This window comes from Podarcis muralis, chromosome 2, assembly GCF_964188315.1.
Source record: "Podarcis muralis chromosome 2, rPodMur119.hap1.1, whole genome shotgun sequence".
In the NCBI taxonomy this organism is placed as follows: domain Eukaryota; kingdom Metazoa; phylum Chordata; class Lepidosauria; order Squamata; family Lacertidae; genus Podarcis; species Podarcis muralis.
In genome coordinates this window covers 68,330,161-68,353,145 of record NC_135656.1, presented here as the reverse complement: position 1 = coordinate 68,353,145, position 22,985 = coordinate 68,330,161, and the positions used below count along the sequence as shown (strand labels likewise).

At 49.2% G+C, this 22,985-nt stretch overlaps 1 protein-coding gene across 2 annotated transcripts; it reads right to left on the bottom strand.

Annotated features, from left to right (window-relative positions):
* Positions 1-237: 237 nt before the first annotated feature.
* On the bottom strand, positions 238-22,664 carry FGFR4 (fibroblast growth factor receptor 4). 2 transcript variants are annotated; one of them, XM_028718462.2, is made up of 18 exons: positions 22,295-22,664; positions 20,657-20,797; positions 13,883-14,149; positions 12,279-12,455; positions 11,618-11,784; positions 9,846-9,969; positions 8,833-9,023; positions 7,729-7,867; positions 6,367-6,560; positions 5,779-5,924; positions 4,135-4,256; positions 3,902-4,012; positions 3,489-3,679; positions 2,909-3,031; positions 2,349-2,419; positions 1,455-1,592; positions 1,238-1,343; positions 238-1,097 (listed from the first exon to the last, which is right to left on the bottom strand). In XM_028718462.2, exons 2-18 carry the CDS (start codon positions 20,748-20,750, stop codon positions 951-953), a joined length of 2,508 nt encoding a protein of 835 aa, XP_028574295.2. In that variant the 5' UTR covers positions 20,751-20,797; positions 22,295-22,664; the 3' UTR covers positions 238-950. The 2 variants fall into 2 exon arrangements, with proteins under 2 accessions (XP_028574295.2, XP_028574297.2); XM_028718464.2 differs by having other exon boundaries at positions 12,366-12,455; positions 22,295-22,662.
* Positions 22,665-22,985: the final 321 nt, after the last annotated feature.

Genomic DNA, 22,985 nt, shown 5'->3' with positions numbered 1-22,985 from the left:
ACAACATTCACCTAAGCCCAGTTAAGTTGCAGTAGTCCCACTTGGCCTTGACATACGACTGCTGCAGCCAGCTAAGTCAAGACCCAAGTGGTCTGAGCTGCCTTCCCAGCCCTATGGGAGAGATGATGGTACTTCAAGATCCACTTCCCTAGCAGATGGGTCCCAGCAGAGGCTAACACTTCCTTGGAAGCAGGCCATACCTTTCCCTGGAGCAAAGAAACGGCCTAGGCAGAAGGCTCTATTCCAAAAAAATAATTTATGGGTGTGGATAATTCATGTGCATTAGAAATGATATGTACATAAATATTTATCTCTAGGGTTATGTACAGGGGACAGCAGGAGCCAGGAGGGAAGGGCCACACCCCGCTCAAAACGTCTGTCCTTGTGGTTGTGTGTCCAGGTGCGGATGGGGTGGGCCTGAGAAAGCTGGCTGGCTCCTGCCAAATAATGAGATTTCATAAAAATATTATTAAATTGGGAATAGTATCAAACAAACAAGCAGGGCGCCCCATGGCTGGGGGGAATGGTCCCATGGGTTGGGTGAAGGGGGAGCCCAGGCATGTTGAGAGTGCTGCTCTCCCTGCGATTAGGTTCCTCCCTGCTTATCTGGTCCTACTTCTCCTCAGGCAGCTGGTAGCATCCAAGGCTCAGCTAGAGCAACGGCTTTGAGGGAACCTGAGATTATAGGGCAAGAAGGCACCAGCACGAGTGCTGGGAGCACCTGCAGAAGTTTACAAGGAAGGCATCCAGTCCTCGCCAGGGAACCTTTAAGTTGCGGGTGTCCAGCAGGCTCCAGGACCTTGAGATGCACTCTCAGCCCCTGCTGATATGTCTCCCAGCATTTTCTTCCACCAGGGACAATGTAAGAACTTCTGCTCCCAAGCTGCGTAATCCTCTAGGAATAGAGAGAGAGGAAATCCTGCCCTGGGGTCCACTGCCTGCTACTCCCCTCATGTCCGCACATTGTGGTAGGGGAAGAGGCAGGGGGTGATGGGCAGAGGGTCATGGGTGAAGACAGAGTCGTCAGAGGAGCAGGTGCTGGTCGTGTCCTCGCAAGATGGAGAATACTGTTCAAAGGGCATTGACAGGTCCAGATACTGGAGGGAAAGAGAGAAAGGACACCCTGTCAGCATTCACAAGGGACAAAGGTTTGGCTCCCTCTACTTCTGCTTCAGGGAACTTAAAAGGGTTTCTGAAACAGCTGCCTTCGTGCCTCCTCCTGGTGGTCTGAACCTACCTCTTCAGAGACAGCAACCAAGACCTTATCCAGTCCCTCTACCAGCTGCTTGAAGGTGGGCCGCTGGGAAGGCACAGCGTGCCAGCACTCGCGCATCATCATGTACCTGTTTGGGAAAAGGGGAGGGGACATCTCAGGCTAGAGCATCCCATAATATGGATGCAGGTGCTGTGGTTAAGATCGAGCCCACAAGAGGCACACACACGGCGGCACTTACAGTTCATGGGTGCAGTTGGAGGGCTTGTCCATCCGGTGACCTTCTCTCAGGAGCTTGAAGAGTTCTTCCACCGGGATGCCCGGATATGGAGAACCACCCAACGTAAAGATCTCCCACATCAGAATGCCAAAGGACCACCTGAAAGCACAGTTGAGGGTCAGGGCAAATAAAGGGGCAAGAAAGCCATAAAGAAATTCGAGGTGGATATGTCCAGATTAGCCCTACACTACCACCAAGCATCAGAAGGTGGACCTTGCCCCCGTGGAATGTGCACTCCTTCAGCAAAATCTCACAAAGATGGATTTGTGACCACAGAGGTGGAATGTATTGAAGTTACATATGCTGGAGACAGGTTACAAAGATGGACCACTTTACAAGCAAGCAACTCTATGCTTCTTGTCATCTTTATGCAGGCAGGTAGGCCCATTGCGCCCTGGCTTTTCCATGCCACTTATGGTTCATCTAGTAGGACTGACAAATAGGCCCATTTATTCTCCATACAGCCAGGATGGTTGGGAAAGGGCTGTAGCTTGCATGCAAAACACCCCAAGTTCAATTCTTTGCATCTTTAAATAAAAGTAGGAAAGACCCCAGAGAGCTAGTAGTGTATGTCAGTGTTTCTCAAATGTGGGTCTCCAGATGTTGTTGGAGTACAACCTCCATCATCCCTGACTACTGCTCCTGCTAACTAGGGATGATGGGACTTGTGGTCCAACAACAGTCGGGGACCCAAGTTAGAGCAACACTGGTAGGCAGTACTGAGCAAGATGGATCAGTGCTCTGCTTTAGTATAAGGCAACTTCTCCCTTTTAAAAACACAGTAGCTCAGCTGCTCTGCCAGATATAGCTGTGTAGGCTGATGTGGCTGCGAGAGCCTTGCAGAGTCAAACTTACACATCACTCTGGTGGGTGTACACCCTGTCAAAAAGAGCCTCTGGTGCCATCCATTTTACAGGTAGACGACCCTTTGGGGAGAAAAAAGAAAAGCTCTCAGTTCATTGACACTTTCCCTGGGCAATGTCTCCTCTTTTGAGTTCTACCCTCTAGCATCCACTGAGCAATAGCCACATATCCACTCCCATAGATGTTCTCATCCTAGTTTCCTACAAGACCCTGGATTCCTTGAAAGTAAAAAGTAATAAAATTATCTCTCTTCACCAACAGGGTAATGCAGGAACGTGTGTATGCACACACAAAGGGCTATGAAGGTTTCTCTACTACTTTATACTACATTATTATTTAAAAGGTTGATATGCCATCTGTCAGGGTAGCTACCCTCCCAAGTTGGCTTCCATGCATTGTTAACCATTTATTGTTAAGAAATACAGAGCACAGTAATTGCTCTCCCCCAGTGCCCACCCTCCTCTTTTTCCCAACCGCATTGTGTATTTCCAAAGCCTGTTGACAATTCTGAGTCTTCCCCTCCCGTGCCTCTCAAATACCATCTCACTCACATTGCTGGTTTTCTTGTAGTAGTCAATGTCATGAACGCCCCGGGCCAAGCCAAAATCTGCAATTTTCATGACGTTTTCTTCGGTGACAAGGACGTTGCGAGCAGCCAGGTCCCGGTGAATGCACTGCAGAGAGAGAGAGAGAGAGAGAGAGAGAGAAATATGAATCCTCTCTTGAGGATCCGGAGAGCCCACTGCAGCCCAGACTGCAGTCCAATGGCAGACACATCTGGGCTAGTGGGTTGTTGCTGCATCTACCACGAGAGTCAGGAGGAGCCTTGCTGCCTCTCTGCCTTGCCATTCACTCCTTTATCACATGATGGCTGCCCAGGCTTGGTACATACACCCCCCCTCCCCTTTGGTAGACCTAACCCTCATGTAGCTGCCCTCGCGGGCTAGTCAAGAGCCCAGCAAAAGCTTTAGAGTGCCAATGCTTGGCTTAGAGCCTTCACTGTTGGCACTCCAACAGGACCTGCCAACGCTTCAGATGACACTTGCCCATTGGGCACCAGTCATTTCTGCTTAAGTAAGAATCCTGCTAGGGTTGGTGAGGGGGAAGCCGTTTGGGTGAGGCTGCTCTTACCCGCTTGGACTCCAGATACTCCATGCCACGTGCCACCTGGTAGACACAGGAGACCAAGTCTTTGAAGGACAGCTGCTCCTCAGGCATCTTGGTGATATCAAAGGTGTAGTCTGGCGTGGGAGGGCGACGGGCGCGCAGGTACTCCCGCAAGTTCCCCTTGGCAGCAAACTCCACAATCACATAGAGAGGCCCTGCAGTCAGGAGTTATATGTGAGCCTGTGCTCTCAGGTGCAGCCTTCATAAATCCCGCACAATGTCTGCTCCTATCCTGGAACATCAGAGCTCCATTGTTCAGTTGCAGCATCCTCCTAATGGCCCCACGAAGATTCTGGTCTCTCCTGACCTCCCAAACATCCCTGCCTCTTTCCTCACAGCACCCGGGTGCTTCCCAGCCCAAAGAGGCAGTCACTTACCATCCTGCGTACAGACTCCTAACAGGTTGATTATATTCTTGTGTTGGTCCATCAGTTTCATCATTTCCATTTCTGAGATGAGGTCAGCCAAGTCTTTGTCAGTGGCATTATCTGGCAAGGCAACAGAAGGAGGTCAGACTGGGGTGTCCCATGATCTAAACTAGAATCCAACAGTGGAAGGACTGAAGTCCTTCCACAATTCAGGCTCTCTTAGCCCTGTATATTGTGGTTACCTTTGAGCATCTTGACAGCCACAGTGATGGGTCGCTCTGGCCGTTCTTGATCGATGCCGTAGGCTTCTGCTCTCACCACTTGCCCAAAGCAGCCCTCACCCAGTGGCTTGCCCAGCACAAGCCTGGGGAAAAAGAAGGGTAGAAAGCCTCGTTAAAAGCACAATCTCATGTCGTCATGGGTACAGATGCATTTGGGTGGGTGGGGCCTAAACTCATGGCTGTATCCGAAAGCTGGCAGGTCCCCTCCAGTGGGGCAGAATCAGATGTTAGCACCAGGTGCATTTGCAGGGCCTCAACCACAACATAGAAATCTGACCCAATGTTCTCTCCCAGGCCCATGCATGAACTATCCCAAGTTGTGAGGTGAGGTGATACGTACAAGCATCATTGGTGGGCATTCATCAATGTCTATACAGTGCATTGACTAACAAATTCCTTTCATTTCCAAGAATTCGCTAACAAGTTCATTTCCAAGACTGTAGCAGCTGGAGTGGGAAACCTTTTCCAACACAAGGGCAGCATTCCCTTCTAGGCATTCTTCTGAGGGCTATATGCCAGAGACAAAGGTCCATCTTGTCCGTGAGTCCTGGAAGACCTGCTCCCTGCCGTGTCTGCCCTTTCCACCTGGCCTGGGAAGGTGGGGCCCTGACTGACTCCAGCTACAAAAGCTCAGGCTGCTGAACAGACTCTTGGCCTGGAGTATTGTTTGGGAGGGTGGTTGTTACCATTAGTTTTTTGTATTTATTTTAGATTTTGTTGCATTTTATGTGAAAATTGTTCAGTTTGGTTTTGTGTTTTTTTATTGTTTAATTTATTGTTCATGACTACTTTTGTTGTGTTGTAGTTATGTATTTTGTTCCGTGTTGTAAGCTGCCTTGAGCATGGTTTGAAGTATGGAAAGGCAACATACAATAAAATTATGTGTGTGTGTAAAAGTGAGTGAGGCAATGGATGTAAATTTTGCCATTGTATAGTAGCTGACGTACACACACACACACACACACACACACACACACACACACCTGGCCCCTCAGTCTGAGGTTCCCCACCTTTGTTCTACAGGCAGCAATTCAAGAGACAAACTGCACAGCTTTTGATACCAGACAATTTTTATAGCTAGCCCCTTAGTCACAGAGCTAAGCAGGGCTACAATGGACTCCTCTCCAGTTTTGTTCTTTGAAGAAAGTGGTACTCTCATTCACTCTACTGCCTCCCCTCTTTGTGGTACTTGGCCACTGTACTTGCTGTGCTTGACCTCACTTGTGAGGAGGAAATAACATGTGAAACTGAAGCAGGTGCATACCAGGTGGTATGTGATGGCTGTGATGCCATTTTTGGAGCCACTGTGCTGGTGGGAACAAGAGTCCTGTGCAGCCAGGCACACGTGAACTTCCAGCTTACCTGCTGCTTCCTCTCTGTGAACACAGGCAAGCATGGGCCTAAGGACACTATCAATTAATTGGGCAGCTGCACCACATGTGGCAACTAGCCCTTTGTGTTAATAAACACACATCTTGATACAAGTTTGGTGAGAAGGCAGTTTTGCCATTCTGACACTGGGCTTGTGTGAGTCATGTGAGAGCCTGGCCAGCATCCTCAGTGGCACATGCAGAGGAAAGCTACGCTGCACTTCACAAGACTTACCTGTCTCGTGGGAATTCCCACTTGGAGTCCAGAGGCAGCTCCACTTCCATGACCCCAGCCAGCATGGGTGTGCAGCTTGAGGAGAGGCGGGTGACACGCATCAGTGATGTGGTGGACTTCCCCGAGGAGCTGGATTCCAAGGAGAACTGTGGAGACAGACCCAACATTCAAGCAGAGTGCCCCACAGACACTGCTTTACTCCAGAGCAAGAACGGACTGGACAAGGGCACAAAGGACACAATGAAACAAGGGACAGGGCAGAACACACACCCCTAACACCAATAAGAGCCATCTACAATGCGAACAAGGTCCATCTAGCCAACCAGATGCTGCCCTGACAGTGAACAGGGAAGGGTGAATTTAGCTGAACTTGGGAGAGCTGTTTTCAGAGATCTGCATGGTCCGACTGGGATTTTACTACCCTGAATAATTTGTTGTACTCTGAGGATCTGAGTACCTCACTTTGTCCATTGCTGATTCTTGGTCCAAGCCGGCAGACAACATTGTGGGCCCTTGAAAACCACTGCAGTGGCACAATGGATCCTTCTGACCCACTTTAAGGTTAGTTCTGGGTCTCTCAGTACCTACCTGCCGAATGAGCGGGAATTTGGAGAGTTTGTGTACGGCCATGGGCTCCAAGGGCTGCTTGCTCGGCTGGGTTTGCATCCGGCACAAGACAACAATGACAATAGCCATTGCGATGGCCAAAGATCCCGAAGTGTAGATAATTATATCGGTATACTTGATTTCAGGGGCATTTGCCTCTTGCACTTCTTCTTCTTCTGCAATAGCAAATAAATCTGCAGTTAGCATGTTTCAGGGGGGTTAAACCTGCTTTGACCACAGCAGGTAGCCAGCTGGGCTGGAGGGAACATGGCTGTGCTGCACGGTGTGTACATTGGCCTGCAAAAACAGCTTGTCTGTACCTGGCTGCAGAGCCTATCAGTACCATAAACAAAATACATCCCACTGATTTCAATGAGAGAGCCTAACATACCGTATGTTTAGATCACTTTGACTGTCATAAATGGGGCGTAAAAAGATAACTCTGGCTAGATCATGCTCCCATCCTTGAGCTATCCTTGAGCCATCACATAGCCATTTTAAGGCAGTTGCCTTTCAGTGAAAACCTAGAGTTTTTGCTAAACAGAAATTTCCTAGCTCCTGAAATTTCATGCAGTATCTCTTCCACATTTAATTACATATACAGTACAATGTGCTGTTTTCAAAATCTATCCATTCAAAGCCTAGGCAGAATTCATTTCATTACCAATTCCCCACCCCACCCCACCCCTTAAGATGTACGTAGGCCTTTTTGTTTTTAATCAGTGGATTATGTCTAATTTGTGGATATTAAAAAACCACCTAGTCTCCACCCATTTATATTACCTGCATCCTTAATAGCTATGTAGGAGTGTTGGTCTACACAACTATTCAAGCTGCAAGGGCCCTGTCTGATTTTTCACCTGCCTGTCCTAATTCTCCATTCAAATCAAGGGACTTAAAAGTGGCTGGATTCTTCCACAAAGTGGGTCCAAAATCCAGTCTGTCTTTTCAGGATTTATACACTGAAAAGTGCAGCATCTCTTTTGATGGACTGCAGCTGTCATATTGCGATTGATATATTGACAAAAGACAACAGTAGATTGTTCTGTATAATTCTACAGTGAATAGATATGTCATGTTGACTGACTGATTGGCAACTTAATGCAAGTGGGACAGTGTGTCTTGCAATTTGTTTTCAGCCATTTATCTCTCTGTCTGTCTCTCTCTCTAGCACATTCATCTCACTGGATATTCTACAGGGGTACGACATGCACAGTATAGTCCCACCCCCCAAGCGTCTCTATTAGGAAAGGTAATCTCTGCTTCTAGCTCTGCAAAGGAATACCCTACTACCATTATCCATCTCCCCCCCCCCCCATCCACTCATCCACCGTCCTTTCTCACCTGGAAGCACAGTGAGCCAAGCTGACTGGTATGACAGGCCAATGGAATTCCCTGCTAGGCAGGTATATTCCCCAGCATCTTCCATGGAGACATTGCGCAGGTACAGCACTTCCACCTCCGAGCTGTTAATATCTGCCGTCTGCCAAAATAAGTTGCCAGTGGGAGGCAGGGAGAAAAGTATTAGTTCTCGTTGACACAAAAAGGTTATTCAAGCTTCTTATTGGAAGGGGAACATCTTGCTTGCTGCCAATATATCTTTCAAGGGTGCATCTTTATCTGATAAATGCCTGATTGATGGTCATGTACCCCAATCTCTGGTGATGATGCCCTAAATAAGTGCACCACAGCCATTGCTAAGTTTTATTACTTCCAAGCAACTCTTCTACAGAAAATCATGTATGAAGCCTCTGGGCTTGAGACACAACAACTCTACTGTGAGAATAAGCAACCCAACTGGGACAGTGCTAGACTGACGATGCAGCTCTTTGTATTTGCTTGTTTTCTGGACATATACTCTAAGCCACAGCTTTCCAAACTGTGTGTCACGACACTCGGCTGCAGTGTGTAGGTGTGATGTGCTAACACTCCCCATGCTCCTTCTGGGGCTGGAAAGGGGTTAGTTTAACTTCTGGTTTGTTAGTCAAACTGAATTACTTTGTCACATAATGATGCATGTCTAAAAAGTGTGTCACTAACATGAAAGGTTTGGAAAGCTCTGCTCCAAGCTTACAGAGTTGGTGCTATTGAAAGTAGCATCTCAGCCAGTCTTGGACCTCCTCTCTTTCTTTAAATAAACACAGCAATCACTCTTGTTAAAGCCTTCTTTTAAGATAAACTTTTGGTTTGAAACTGTTAGTTTAGGCACATATTGTAAAATGTGCAATTCTTAATATGGGTAATGGGCTATATGTGCCCTTGGCTCCACAGATGAGGGGTCAGCAACTAGGGCCCCTGGTCTAAATCTAGCCCACTGAAAGGTGCCACTTCCTATCCAGCCCCTGCTCCCACCACTCCATAACCTCTGTTGTTTGCCTATAAGTGTGGGGGAAAGTGACCTTTCTGGCAATGGAAATCTCTGCAAAAAAAAGGGGGGGCTCTGGTTACCTTAAGCACTTGCACATAGGGGACTCCATCTGGGCCGTAGCTGCTGCCATTCACTTCAATGTGCTTGAGCCACTGTATGTGGGGCTGGGCGTCGCTGTACACCTTGCAGAAGAACTCAACGTCGCTGCCCACCACTGCGGTGGTGTTGGCCGGCAGCCCAGCTTGCAAGATAGGCCTGTGCGGAGATCTCTCTGCCAGGAAGAGAGCAGGGAAAGTTGTTGTCCAGCACAGCTGAAGACTGCCAGGTCCCCCCCAGAGGAGCTAAGGTCATGCTCTACAGCACATAAATCACTGCACACGGAGCTGATAGTGCTATCGCAGCCGTCCGGGAGTGCAGAGGCGCAGCCAACTGTCGGGGAGTTACTCCATCTATCAAAGCGCAGCACTTTCTTCTCAAAGCTCCCTAGTACAGCAGTATATGCAGTCCTGCCTAAAGGCCTGGTGGGATCTGAATGTCTCTCCCCCCCCCCTCCCCCCCCACTGCCCGCCATCTCCTTCCAGCCCAGCAGATCTGATATTACTTAATGCCATGGGCTGAACTCCCACCCATGACTGGCTCCAGAGCCTCTTTCCGGTGATTACAAGTAAGCCCAGAGAAGACAGATAATGAGGGGCTGAGAGATAAGGGAGCAAAAGGCTTAGAGCTAGTCCTATAGATCTAGGCAGGGCTAATTAATTTCATCTGACTTTATGGCCTGGGAGATCTCCAACTCCCTTTGAAGTCAAAAGCGGGTTCGGGGCATTTTCCTTCTCTTTGGGGGTGCCTGAGGTCAGGGTGGCGAGTCTTGTTCCTTCCCACAGGAACCTGGCAGGCTGCCAGGGAACTGGGGTCTGGCATCCCACACAGACTCAAAAGCACTCATCGGCAAAGGAGGAAGGAGCTTTTCAGGCTGGAGGTGGGGGAGTGGGGGGGCAGCCCACTTTCCTTGTCTTTTTTTTCATATGTTGCTAAGGGGGGGTGGTGTCCACATATCTAGATTTGGAGCAGTATGGCAGGGAGAAGTTCACCTCACCTAGCACATCCAGGAAGTAGCTGTAGCGGATGCTGCCAAACTTGTTCTCCACCAGGCAAGTGTAGTTGCCTCGGTCCGAAGGCACCACACTCTCCATGACCAAGCTCCAGTGTTGATGCCTTAGCTGGGTGGAAAGAGGAAAAGGCAGGAGCCAAGGTTATCGCCTTCTTTTAAAAGAGCTGTCCATCTCTCTCAGGGCCATAGCTGTCAACGTTTCCCTTTTTTAAAGGGAAATTCCCTTATTCCGAATAGGATTCCTCACAAGAAAAGGGAAAAGTTGACAGCTAAGCTCAGGGCACAGCTGCTCATAGGCCAACAAAAGTCCCTTGTTTTAGACACAAATCCTTTGAGCTATATACTAAGGCCGGCAAATATTTCTTCATTTACAAAAATATTTATATACTGGTGTATCACATATCAAAGCTGTTTAGTATCTATATATTAAAAAACATGTAACAATTTAAAAAACAGAGACCATCAGCTAACTGTTGTGAAAAGATGTACAGTCATACCTTGGATTCTGAACGCCTTGGTACTTGGACGTTTTGGCTCCCAAATGAGTGTTCTGGTTTGTGAACGTTCTTTGGAACCCAAATGTCCGACAGGGCTTCTGATTGGCTGCAGGAACTTCCTGCAGCCAACAGTGGCGTAGCGTGGGTTGTCAGCACCCGGGGCAAGGCAAGTAATTTGCGCCCCCTAACCCGTGGATTTGCGCCCCCTAACCTGTGGATTTGCCCTAACCCCAGATGTTGTGCCCAGTGCGGCCGGGCCCCCCCCTGCACCCCCCACGCTACGCCACTGGCAGCCAATCAGAAGCTGCGCTTTGGTTTCTGGACATTTTGGAAGTCAAACGGACTTTTGGAACGGATTTCGTTCGACTTCTAAGGTGCGACTGTATTCTGAATTGCCTGAAAATCATGGCAGAATAGAAAAGTTTCCCACAGGTGTTTAAAGGCTGAGGCAGAAGCTGCCTGCTGAATCTATTGGCAGAACACTCCACAGGCCTGGGCTGATGACACTAAAGGCTGTATTTCATGTTGGTGTCAAATGAGCCTTGCCAGTGCAAGGAACAACTAACAAAACTCCTGTAGGTTATCTCAGTGATTGTGCTGGCATATAAGGGTTTCAGCAGCCCCTAAGGTGCCCTGGACCTACGTTCTTCAGGGCTTTGTAGATTAATACCAATCAACCTTGAACCTGGCTCAGTAGCAAATGGGTAGCCAGTGTAGCTATTTTAACAATGGTGTTTGCATTATGTGTTCATGCTCCATTGTTAAGGAATGGGGCACGTCCATAGGCTGACCTTTTTTAACAATGCACTGAATCAAGCTAGGGAGCAGAAAGAGGAGAAAGGCGGGCAAAAGAGGTGGAAATGTCTAGCAGCTGCTCTTTTGATGGAAGCAAACTTTTGCAAATTAATATATTGATCTGGCAAGGCTAGGGCAGCCAGAGCAAAAGGGGATCAGGGGCACAGCAAGTGCTGAAGAGGGTCCTGGAGTCTTTGGACAGCAGGCTGAATTCCCCACACTCACTGCTGAGTGGCTTGTGCAATATTGTGGATTCCTTATAGCATGTTCCCCTGTGCCTGCCTGCCACTCTCTCTCTCTCTCTCTCTCTCTCTCTCTCTCTCTCTCACACACACACACACACACCCCAAATCCTAACTCATAAAAACCTGGTGGGCAAGGCAGCTGCGGTCCCAGCCAGGTGGAGGAAAAGGGAAAGGAGGGCAAGGGGAGAGATGGCAAACCTGTAAGGGGCTGGGCACTTACCCTGATCCCTCCAATCCGGTGCTCCCCTCGGAATTCCCTCCCATTCTTCAGCCAGCGGATTGTTGGGTTGGGGCTCCCAGAGGCTGGGCAGCGGAACTTGACTGTGTTCCCTGCGGGGACTGCATACAGCTTCTTGTCCATTCGGTGAGGGTGCGTCCAGTAAGGTGCTGAAAAAGGCATCACACTATTGGCTCCAGCTTTTAATTCAGGCTCAGGGGAGGCTCACACTTTAGGGACAAAGGTCTGTGCTCTAACTCAGTGTTTCCCAACCTTGAGCCTCCAGCTGTTTTAGAACTACAATTCCCATCATCCCTGACCACTGGTCTTGCTAGCTAGGGATGATGGGAGTTGTAGTCCAAAAACAACTGGAGGCCCAAGGTTGGGAAACACTGCTCTAACTGATGGTGGGAGAGTTCAAGGGAAGAGCAGGTGTCTCATAGGGACCTAGGGATGTGCCAAAATGCACGGCGGCAACCCTTCCACTGGGGAACCTCAACGTCCCACGAGAAATGAGTGTGCTTTGGGATATGCTCCAAGCTCAAGCAGAGCTCCCTAGTTTGAAGGCAACCGTTATCAAACAATTTTGGGACACATCGACAGCAGAGGAGGCTTGGGAAGTAAGGAAGGTAGGTGTCTGGCCACCGTGAGTCCAAGTACTTACTAAGCACCCCTTCTTCACCCAGTTCCCTCTTCCAGCATGCAGCAGCACCCAGAACTGAGTGAAGCACAGCCAAGTAGGCATACTGACCTCGCCGGGTATGTATGGGCTCCTCAAGGGAATCGGCGTGGGCATTCTCCACACCGCTGTCTTCATCGTCATCACCAGATGCCAATGAATCTGAAAACAAAATGGTAATTCTTTGTGGTCTTGCTTCTTAAATAACCACAGGGCACTGAACAAGTGGCAGTTATCAAGGGAGCACCTGGCTACAGTGGACCAGCATTTTCTTAGCAGGAGTGTAGAGTAGCAGGCAAAATGCTAACTGGAGTATGTTCAAAGGTGACTGGGGGGAGAGGAGGAGAAGTACTGTTGGCTGCTACAGTCCTAGCTCATTTGTTTGCTTATTCTTTATTTAGTACATTTAATTACCTGTCCTTCACCAAAGGTCCCTGGGCAGGTGGACAATGCAATACGAAACAGTAAAATGCAATCAATAGCAAACAATTAAAGCAACCACCAAACAATAAAAGCATATACAGAAAGTAATCATAGTGCACATTTCCAAAAGCCTGCACAAAACCCCAGTGTTGATATCAGGAATACATCAGGAGGCAGAGAGTTTTGAAGTTTGGGGGCGACCACAAAAAAGGCCTTCTCATGTGACACTGTCCCCTGGACCTCTGAGGGTGTCAGCAGACCACCAGTGGGGCCTCTCCTGCTGATCTTAAATCCCAGGGCAGAGTACAAAGGAGGAGGCAATCTATTGGGGTTTGTTTTTGTTTGGTTTTTTTAAACCAAAGTCATTTGGGGCTTTACATGTTGAAGACAAAACCTTGAACAGGCCCGGAAGTGATTAAGCAGCTCGCGCAACCTTCACAGAAGGGGTGTAATCTGAGATCTACCAGCTGTTCCAGGCAACCGTCTAGTTTCATTGTGAAAACCAAGTCCTTTAGGAGGAGCGCCAAGTTAAATAAATCCTTGTTGCTTTGACCAGGGGACATGCGAGGCGGCAGTGTGGCAAGGTCTGTGTTGACTAGGAGTTGTAGCAGAGCAGATGCTTTGCATGCCAAAGGTTCCTGGTTCTCTGGCATCTCCAAGTTAGGCGAGGAAGGACTCTGGAGACCCACTGCCAGTCACTATGAACCAAGGGTGGCTGACCTGTGAGTTGTGGGTCATATCAAGCCTCAGAAATGTTTCCAAGTGGTTCCCTAAGACTTTTTGCCCTTTTTATTTTATTTTTTAAAACCCACCTCTGTTTGCTGCTTACTTCTCTTATGCACTAGTCTTTGCTAGCTGTTTGGGTTGTTTCTGGGTGTGCCTAACACTTCCGTCCCCTTCTTACTCTTAAAAAGGGACCTCTTCTCCCCCTGGGGTGCTGACATGGCAAGAATGTCATAGAGCTGTTTCCTCAGCTCTTAAGACCTTCTTCCACTGACACCGCTTCTCATTTTTCCATTCCACATTGGACTAGGAGGAGAAGTGTTTGCCCTGAGGAGCAGAAACATTACTGAGCAAACATGTGCCATGCGGCCTTCCCTCAAACCAAAAAAAAAAAAAAAAAAAGGGTTGCCACTGTTCTGAAGGGAGGCTGGAACATCTCTTACCCACAACAGAGATGGTGAAGTTGCGCAGGCTTTCCCCGGTGCTCTGCGCTCGGCAGGAGTACAGGCCTGAATCTTCATAGGTGGCTTCCACAATCTCCAGCATGCTCTGCCGCATGTGGATGCGCCCGCTTGGGAAAAGCTGCTTGGCTTCCTTATACCATATGATCGCAAGGCTGTGGTTGGTGCTGCAGTAGAGCTTCAGCAGACTCCCAGGGTCCAGTAGCAGATGCTCCTCCTCCGTCTCCACCATGTGGCTGTCAAGCATCTCTGTCCAACGCAAGAAGAGGGTCAGTGCAAATGACAGTGTGAGCTCACTTTAGAAACAGCGCGTGTTTAACACCCGTTAACTCAAATGCTCTGGAATATGGCATAAGTAGGGACTCCCTTTACCCCAGGCAGATGCTAGAAGACACCAACATATAACCCCCATTTCCTCGCTGGACCACCAGAAGGCTTGCTTGAAAGTGTTGGAGCATGAGGAGAGTGAGCCTCTGGGAGATGGTTGAATGGGTTGGTCTCACAGGCTTCTGGTTGTCCTGTGCACAAGAACAACCAGCCACCAACTGTGCCACCCCAAGGGCACCCAAAGGGCAAATGCCAGAGCTCAAGGCTGCCTGAATTCTCCATCCTCTAACCTGGAAGCTTCATCAACCTTTCCCACATGGAACAGGATTGTTTTTTTCATTTGGGAGAGGAAAGTACTCTGCATATACACGGCAGCAACCATTTTACGTGCGTCTGATGGATGTGTGACTGTGCGCACACTCATTGCCGCAGACCCGGAAGTGGCCTGGAAATGGGGCGCAATGGGACACAACAGGGTGGGGCAGGCTTATGCTCACTCTGCTGATGTACGCAGGCACCAGGAATTCAACACCCACCCACCCCGTGGAAACAGAGAGTTGCCAGTATGCCCATAACTTTTGCTGTCTCACTTGTTCTCAGAACACAAGTAGGTCGAGCCCCTTACAGGTGGATCTTCAATGTTCCCAGAGTGGGCTAGCACTTGGAAGCTGATCCAATTTGGGAGTGTCTGTGCACTGAGCAGACCTGATCAACAGGAGAGCAGCTTGCTCTGGAGCAGAAATGGGAAGGTCTGGAGTAAGGGGGGAGGGGAAACTGGACTTTCCCTCAAGCCCTGGCCTCAACTAGAAATATTAGTGATTTGGGCAGGGGAGCTCTATGCGGAATATTTTCACCTTCAACATGAAAAGTAAAACACTTCTCAAACCTATGTTTTAAAATCGTTACACGGGCAAAATTATTAGATCCAAGATTCTAAAGGAGTGGTGCCACTTTCAACTGAATTACTAAAGAAGCAACACTATAAGTTCAAACTCTCAAATGCTTCACAAAACAGAACGTGATCAGGTATTTAATGCAGGAGGGCAATCTGGGAACCTACGGAGCCCATTGCTTCTGCAACATGGTGGCGAGGCATTTGCACAACAAAGTATCTGATGTTTCCTGCTTCAGATTTCTGTATCTTCTACATTGGGAAATAAACTGCTGCTTGTATGTGGACATACACACAGAACTAGCAGCAAAACTGTTTTGAGCTTTTTGCTTCAATTCCTGCAATTTTTCTGTTTTCTGAATATGACACTCGAAATAAGGTCAGAATAAGAAACTATGGATCTTTCAGACATTGATTCTGCTTAGAGAGATGAAGTTAAGTTGTCATCAATGATATGTTATGAACTGGGATGGAAACTAATAAATAAGGACAACTTTTTATCTACAGTGACTATGACTCTTTTAACACAGCCTGTACATACATATTTATTCAGTCACAAGCAAGTTCAAAGGGACTTACTCCCAGGTAAATATGCAAACAATTGTGTATGATAATGAAATAACATTGACTTCTTCAGTATTCTGGAAATTGCAGAATGTGTCTGTCCAAATATATTGCTAGTCCTCAAACTGCATGTTACGGGTGTTTGTGTTCTCTAGAAATATGAGTTAGTTCTGTTTCTGCATGACAGCGTGCATGATATTCTGCATGATAATATTGTTCAAAAGTCCCGATAATAAAATCTATTTTTCATTTGCTCAAATGTTGATGTCAACCATTAACAACTTTTCCTATTTTCCCAACTGACAAAAAGATATACTGTACGTGGGTGCAACAACTGCCAATGGGAGCTGTAACCTATAGATAATACTGTTATTGCCAAGGCATTTCATATATGTACCAAACAGCAGTATTTTACATAGCAAGGTATATACAATATATTTTACATCCTTACACCACAGTCCTATTCATGTCTACTCAGAAGTAAGTCCCAATGAGTTCAATGGGATTTACTCCCAGGTAAGTGTGTACTGGATTGCTCCCTTGATCCTTGATGGTTAGGCTCAATATTAAAGTATCACATACCCTTCAATTTCCCCCCAAATTTCAGTTCCTCCCAAAGAAAGATCCAACTCTCCCTCCTCCAAAATACACACATGGCTTCAAGATTTCTGAAAAACTTGCAATTTTATTCGGGAGCCTTTGAAATAACTCTAGAACACCAAATTTACCAAAAACAACATTAAAAGTGGGGCAGGGGCTCAGAGGAAGATTCTCCTGTTTCATCCCTGACAACTACTGACTCTGTGGGGAAATACTCCAATTTTAGGGGGATTTTAGCTTGTGCTAGAAACATTTTGTGACTGGTTGAACATAGGATGCCAGGTGTACAAAAGCCAGTGACTGTATGCAGATTCTACAAAGGTTGATTTGGGCGGAGGAAGCGATATATTTGGGGCTGGGGCTCACAGGGTGTTGGCGGAGAGCGACTGCTTAAGACCGAGACAGAGAAAGAATGAGTGGGATTTCTAAGGACTAGGTAGGAATCGCTAAAAGTATGGAAAGTATGGACTACAGGTTGAGGGAAAATGCAGTCACAATGCGTGCCGCCCCCCCCCCCCACTTGCCACCTTCCTGGGGATCCTCTGAGCCCAGCTCACAAGCCCCTTTGTCCAGCGCCCCCTCCTTCGCCTCCTGTTCTGTGGAGCAATGATGTCATCAAAGCCCCTCTCCTGCCAGTCCTGGACAGGAGAAAGGATCCTGGCGGACACTGATGCATGACTTCTCTGCTTAGCTCTCCCTCTCCCTCTCCCCCCCCCCCCCCCCGCACCACATCCCACCCCGCCCCTTCTCTCTCTGTGGGGGCCCTCGATTGAGTGGTCACTCTCAGCGCCCAGAGTGACTGTTTTGACAGATTCCAAAATGAACATGTCAGGAAGCCCGTGACCGCTGCCCCTCCCCCCCAGAGCCCCTCTCCCCCAATCACCATTGTCCCAGCCATACTGCTCCTTTCCCGTGCTCTCTCTGCCCCGACTTACAATAGGGGCCAGTCCCCCTTTCAGCAGACGGGGCTCTGCCTTTGCAGGATTGGGTGAACGGTCATGGGGTGGGGGGGAGAGCCGGAAGGATGGGAATGAGATAAGCAGCCCCAACAGGAGACTCATTTCCCCTCTCCCCTTTTCATTTAGCTCCATTCCTCCTGCTAGCTTCTCTCCTGCTCAACACAAAAGGCCTTCCCTCCCCCCCTCCCCATGGCATGAGTGGGAGTGAGAGGTTTCACACTCAGCTGACTCCACAACTTCCCACCTCCCTGTTTGTCTAACCTGGATTTGAACTATAATTGCTTTGGTGACCCATCATCCTCCTTCTCCAAAGTTAGCCTGGGCTGCGTGGGAGCCCTGCCAGCTCCCCCTTCTCCTCACCCCTCCCCACAATGCCTCGAACCAGCTCAGTCACAAGCCAGACCCATTCTCCCAAGTTTGACTGATGCTAGGTCTTCCCAGCTGATGAATGCTGGCCTCCCTTCATGATGCTCTGGGACAGAACTCTGGGTGGGAGGTGGGGTACCCTGATAGGAAAATGCTGCCAACCAGAAGAGACAGCCGTGAGAATGCTGTTATCATAGAACTGGCTCTTTCTTACTTTACATCCACCATCACTGTCCCTCCAGCAGCATCAGAGGCCTAGGTAACCCTGCAAATCTTGGACAGCAAAGGTTCTTTTTTTCACCCTGAACCTTGTGGCTTCTTCATTTTAAAACAAACGAACAGCCATACCGGGCAACTTCAGATGGCAACTGGGTTAGATGCTACTTGGAAACTTCTAAGAAAAAAATGGTGTGTGTAGGGGGACTCCATAGACACATCTATTCGCAATTTAGGGAAACTCTTGCACAACCAGGACTGGAAGGCTTTGAATCAGCAACTAATGCAACCTTGTGAATGTTACTACCTGGAGTGGACACCTTGCTTGCTTGCCTTCATCACTGACCCTGAGAATATGCTCCTGTGCAGAGACTGGGGGGGGGGGGGGAATATGTTCCCCACAGCTGTTCTTTACTACCGAAGCACTTAATGTAATTGCCAAGGGTAATTTAAGAGTTTTCTACGAATATGGCTTCAGACCGAGAAAACCATTCTGATTGGAAGGGAAGCAAGCCCCCACCTTTAGGAGAGCTTTAAATAGATACAGAGCCCATTTGATTAGAAGTCTTTTAAGAGACCCATAGAGCAAGCAGAGGCTGTTTCCAGAGTGGCATTTCAGAGGGCGAAGAGTGTTCAAACAACAAAGTTTGCATCCTGAACAAATCTGGAAAAGATTTCCAACTGGAGGACCCGATGGCGAAGATACCATCCTTTCTCTACCTTTTGTCAAAATCGCACTTGAGAATAGCTCGCTTTAATTCACTGAAGGATCTGCATCCTTCTAAACAGTTTGGTGGGCCTCTTGCCCCCATGAGAAAAATCAGGAACAAATATGGAGCCTCCCAGTTCTGCAGGTATAACTTGCACAAAGGGTGAAGATACGCTAAAGGTATCTTCTAAAGGTTGTATGTTTAGCCCTGCCTCCTGTGTGACACAGCTCCTCCTATCCCTGGGGATAAACATCAGAAGTGGGGGGAGCCTGCCCTAGGACCATGGGGTTCTAGGTCACGTGGGAAGCCTCACACGCCAAACAGGCTCCCCACTTCAGAAGTTTATGGCTCAGCATGGCAGGAGAAACCACAAAACATTAGGGATGGGGCTAAACATGCAACCCTGTAGCCACTTTCACAATGCTTCCTTCCTTCACAGAGTAGTATCTGAAGAGCGCTTAAGAGAATCAAATACTGACACCTGGGAAAAACACCCAGCCAAATTGACTTCAAGGAATTTCAAGTGCTAATACATAGGATAGGCATTTGAAGCCCCTGTTCAAAACAACACCCCCACTTTTCATCACCCACCTTTTTCTCTTGAGTATATATGGTGCCTTCTTAAAACAGAATACAGAGAATAGCCTATATGCCAACTGCTACAATAAGCTTAAGCCCACTCCCCAGGTAGCCAGGTAGGTAGGTGATGGTAGAGCATTACAATGCTCAGGGTGACAGCAGGAGCAGGGGCACCAAGGCACAAATAACAATATCCCCATCTGTTTGGTGGCAGGGCCAACAGCAGGATAAACACCTTTTCTCAGGCATGAGGGATGGTGCCAAGCCCCTGGCATGGCATTTTACCCTCACTCTGCCAGGGGATGCTGAAAGTACAAAGCTAGACCGAAGGATCAGCAGTCCTAGCAAATTTGATTACTCGGAAGGGGCCAGTCATCAAAAACGCAGACCACATTGGCCAAATAACAAAACCAAACTACACAAATTCCAAATGTTGCCTTTATTACAGGGTTTATCTGACAAGCGGAATGCCTGCATTGTGTGCCTGGCTCCCTTGCAAGCAGAACAACTGCAGTTATTCTGACAAAACACCAGATCAGTCAACTTGTACAAGCAACATCAACCCTGCTATATATGTCTAACAACGTATTTGTACTATACTCCCATCATACACAAATCCATACACAGCTGTTTGGCTGCGCTTAGTTCCGTCTTGTAAGTTACCTACTTAAAACTGATAAACAGAATAAAGGACTAGACAATCAGGAGGGGGCAAATGAAACTAGACCCAAGGGAGAACTTTGGTCCTGGTTTGTAAAGCAGGAAAGCACATGACAGAGACACCCAGGGCAGCCAAGGGGAAATTAGGCCCTATCAAGACCTTGCTCTCACAGCCGGTTACTATGGAAAAATCTTCCCCTTCCCTGGCACAAAGTGGTCCCAGGGAATTCGGGCTAATCTGGAGGAAATTGGTATTTAGATTGTGCCTTGATGTACAAGTAGTCTCTGTTTGAGGCTGGGATCTCTTATACGCTGGAGCACAAAGCAAACACCTATGTGAGCGCTCTTTGTGCCCCCTCCACCAGCACAAGGACAGCCTTTCAAACTGTACTTTCGACTCTGCAGCCATCACCGCTGCCTGCACTCTGTGTAAGCGCAAGGAAGGGGTGGAGGGAGGGAAGGAAGAAGCTGGGAACTCAAAAGCACTGTGAGCCATTCCGATTGATTCCAAGCCGATGCCGCCGCCTACACACACCACACCAGAATAGGGTGGATGTGCTGATCACACAGAGAAGTTAAGGCTAGCAGGTTAGAGGAGAGCAGGCTTGCAACACATTGAGGCACTACACGTATAATATGGCTTAGGCCAGTGTAGATGGTGTATTGGATGTGGGAGGGCTGCTTTCCATCTCTGCCACGGATATATCTCTCTCTCTCTCTCTCTCTCTCTCTCTCTCTCTCTCTCTCTCTCTCTGTATTCCCATGTCACGGCAAACACAGGAGAAGACCATACAAGCCTCAGAAAACACCAAACAGTCATAGCCTCTGAATAGATGGCCACCCTGACTCTTGCACCCAAACACACCCATATCTTTCTGCTCACCTGGTTCCATCATTCCTTCAGCAGAAGCAGCTGCCCAAGCACATGTTGTTGCCACTGCCAGGAACCTGAGAAGGCCACACAGCAGGGCTGTCATCCTGTTGTCTCTTCTTGTCCCACGGCTCCCACGTGGACCCTCCAAGCCTAGATTGAGAAGGGAAAGGGGTTGTCACGCCATCGAGTTTTCCATTGCAATTCAGAACGATGGTGTATCCTATGTCCACAACCATCTAGAACTCCCAATAATACATTGGAGGAGAGGTACAGTTATTAAGACAGCAGCATCTGTAGCCATTCCAGGCTGCTGGACATTTTCTTTGGAAGGAGGGAGTTGATTTGCCAATCAGCACAGAAGAATCTGATTGCAACAATCCCAGAAGATGCCCAGTCCTGCTCGTGAGTGAGCCATTGTACCTCAGTGGTATAGCCCAGAGGCACCAAGTAGGGCTAGGAGAGATTTCTGTCTGAAACCCTGAAGAGATGCTGCCAGTCAGTGTAGACAATACTGAGCTAGAGGAACCAATGGGTCTGACTTAGTAAAAGGCAGCATCCCATGAGATGCTGATGTGAAACAAATTCATTTCCTGGATAGAACACTGCCTGCAGCATTGCACTATAATTCTACAACCCTCATCTTGAGCATTAGGTGGCCTCCCAGGGAGATGTACCACAGAGGCTGGGTGTCATTTAGCCAGCTCTTCATGGCCAAAGTCCACCAGATTATCTTAAGATAGTTCCTGCCTGGAAAAGACAGCCCCCATGGATAAAAAATGTAAATAAATAAATCAGGATTCTTGGCCTTTGGCATGACCCTGCCACCCCAACTTGCTCCTGCTCCTATTCCTTTCTTCCCCCCAAATCTCAATGACCCAAGGAGCAGAACCTTCTCACGCACTTTGATAATGACCCAAGGAGCAGAACAAACCATGGGGTGGGGAGGAGAACAAGAAATACAAAGTGGGGCAGCGAAAGTAATTCTCGTGCAGGACGAAAGCGAGTTTAAGTTTGAACACGTGGTGCTTATTGGTACTAAACTCACGGCCGGAGCGTGAGTGCGTGCGTAAAGGCACTTCCACTGCCCAGCTGCACACAGCATACAATCCAAAGGAAAGCTAAGAAGCGGATTTAAAAGTGCCGCCGAAAGCCACGAGGTTCGAGGGCACGGTTAGGAGCACAAGCCCCGTTCAATTAACGCAAGATTTCCAACTGCGTTTGCGGCTGTGGATTGGCGCGGATGGGCAGGCGCGTCCAGGGTGCGCGTGTCGGTGTGAACGGTGTGAGTGCGCCGCGCCTATGGACTCGTGTCTTGCGCGCAACCTGCATATCTGGGCGCCTGTTCCCTGGGAAAGGAGCGTACGTGGTGCGAGTGGAGAGAGCAGCGCCCGAGAACAGGCTCCCGGGGGCAGCTTAATCTTTAATCCGAGCGACAAAAGAACCTCTGCGCGCCCGGACAGTTTGGTAACAGATTTACAGACCCTCCCGGTCAAAGTCCACCGCCTCCCCGGGCGCGGGGAGAGCAGCTCTTCGCCCCGCCACACCCCGGGGAGCCTCCGGGGTCGCGGCGGACAAGAGACCCGGATCTCTCTCCCCGGGGGCCATTCCTAGCCCCGCAGCGGTCAACGTAGACGGAGCCCACCTCACCTCTTGCCGCCGCCGCTTCAGCGCTGTCCCGCGGCTCCGTGCTGCGGCGCGCTCCGCCCGGGCTCCATCCCTCGCTGGGCGAGCCGGCTGGGCAAGGGAGCGAGGCTCCTCCACTCCCTCGCTCGCTCGCTCGCTCCCCGGTGCCGGCGAGTCGCGCGGAAAGTGGCCGAAGAATAAATCCGACGGGCGAGCGCGGCGGGCTCCACAAAGGTTCTTCGCCGGCTTGGTGGGAGCGATCAACCCGGCCGCGCTCGGCTCTCTCCGCCTGCAGCCCTCGCGCCTTCTGTCGGCTCCAGCAACAGGCGCGGGGACTTTGTAGCGAAAGCTCTCGGGTTACACCCCCGCGCCGCGCGCCGCCGGCCCGCTCGGAGCCAACAATGGGCCGCGAAAAGAGCCAGGGCCGAGGGGGAGGGTCGCAGGGGCCCCGCCCCGCCCCTTGTCCCCTCCCCTCCCCCGGCGCCCTCCCCCGCCCGCGCCAGGGCCTTTTCACACTCACATTAGCTAAATTCTCTCCCCCAAAGCTCCGGCAAAGGGGATTAAGCGGAGTTCATTCTCTGCCGGGGCTTTGCTTCCTCTCTGCTGGCAGCGGTAACTGGAGACACCACTCATTAAACTCCTGCTCACAAGGAGCGCGTCGTGGAGAGGGCGGGGGGGGGGCCCTCTCGGAAGACAGAAACGCTGTGCGGGGATG

Bases quoted from the DNA above. Each gene is read 5' to 3' on its own strand.
- FGFR4 (XM_028718462.2), bottom strand. From the start codon at position 20,750: ATGACAGCCCTGCTGTGTGGCCTTCTCAGGTTCCTGGCAGTGGCAACA. The intron at 14,150-20,656 runs GTGAGCAGAAAG...TGCGTTGGACAG, and splicing joins TGAAGGAATGATGGAACCAG to AGATGCTTGACAGCCACATG. The intron at 2,420-2,908 runs GTGAGTGAGATG...TTCTCCCCAAAG, and splicing joins ACTACAAGAAAACCAGCAAT to GGTCGTCTACCTGTAAAATG.